At 53.6% G+C, this 756-nt stretch overlaps 1 protein-coding gene across 1 annotated transcript; it reads left to right on the top strand.

Moving 5' to 3' along the window:
• Positions 1–342: 342 nt before the first annotated feature.
• On the top strand, positions 343–756 carry LOC308078616 (histone H3.2; the record flags this gene model as incomplete). Its single annotated transcript, XM_080419859.1, has 1 exon — positions 343–756. The coding sequence occupies exon 1, from the start codon at positions 346–348 to the stop codon at positions 754–756; it is 411 nt and encodes a 136-aa protein (XP_080275985.1). The 5' UTR covers positions 343–345.

Genomic DNA, 756 nt, shown 5'->3' with positions numbered 1-756 from the left:
ATATATATACCACCGGTTTTCCCTCGTCCACTCATGATGTTCGTTATTTCTAAAGATTTACTGTGAAGAAATGTACGCCAGAGAGATGAACACAAGACGTTTTATATGTTCGACTTAGTACTGTGTGTGCGCGCCCCACCAATCACATTAACGAATGAAAGCGCGCGTTCCGTATGTATGCGCTCCCCTCCAACCAGTGCTAGTGGCGCGAGCGGCTCCTCCCAAAGAAGGAGGTCCTGACCAGAGACCAATCAGAGAAAGACGGCGTCTCAGCGCCGCTGTAATAAAAAGCAGCATTTTGCGTTCAATTCAGTACAACTCTTCTACACTTTGTTGAGAGACAAAATGGCAAGAACTAAGCAGACCGCACGTAAGTCCACCGGTGGTAAAGCCCCCAGGAAGCAGCTCGCCACCAAGGCAGCTCGTAAGAGCGCGCCGGCAACCGGAGGAGTGAAGAAGCCTCACCGTTACCGTCCCGGTACTGTGGCTCTGAGGGAGATCCGTCGTTACCAGAAATCTACCGAGCTGCTGATCCGTAAGCTGCCCTTCCAGCGCCTGGTGAGGGAGATCGCCCAGGACTTCAAGACCGACCTGCGCTTCCAGAGCTCCGCCGTCATGGCTCTCCAGGAGTCAGCCGAGGCTTATCTGGTCGGTCTGTTTGAAGATACCAACCTGTGCGCCATCCACGCCAAGAGGGTGACCATCATGCCCAAAGACATCCAGCTGGCCCGTCGTATCCGTGGAGAACGTGCTTAA

Source organism: Gymnoscopelus braueri, assembly GCF_963280865.1.
Source record: "Gymnoscopelus braueri genome assembly, chromosome: 22".
NCBI lineage: Eukaryota > Metazoa > Chordata > Actinopteri > Myctophiformes > Myctophidae > Gymnoscopelus > Gymnoscopelus braueri.
Note: the sequence above shows the minus strand (reverse complement) of the source record. Positions and strands in the feature narration are given on the sequence as shown.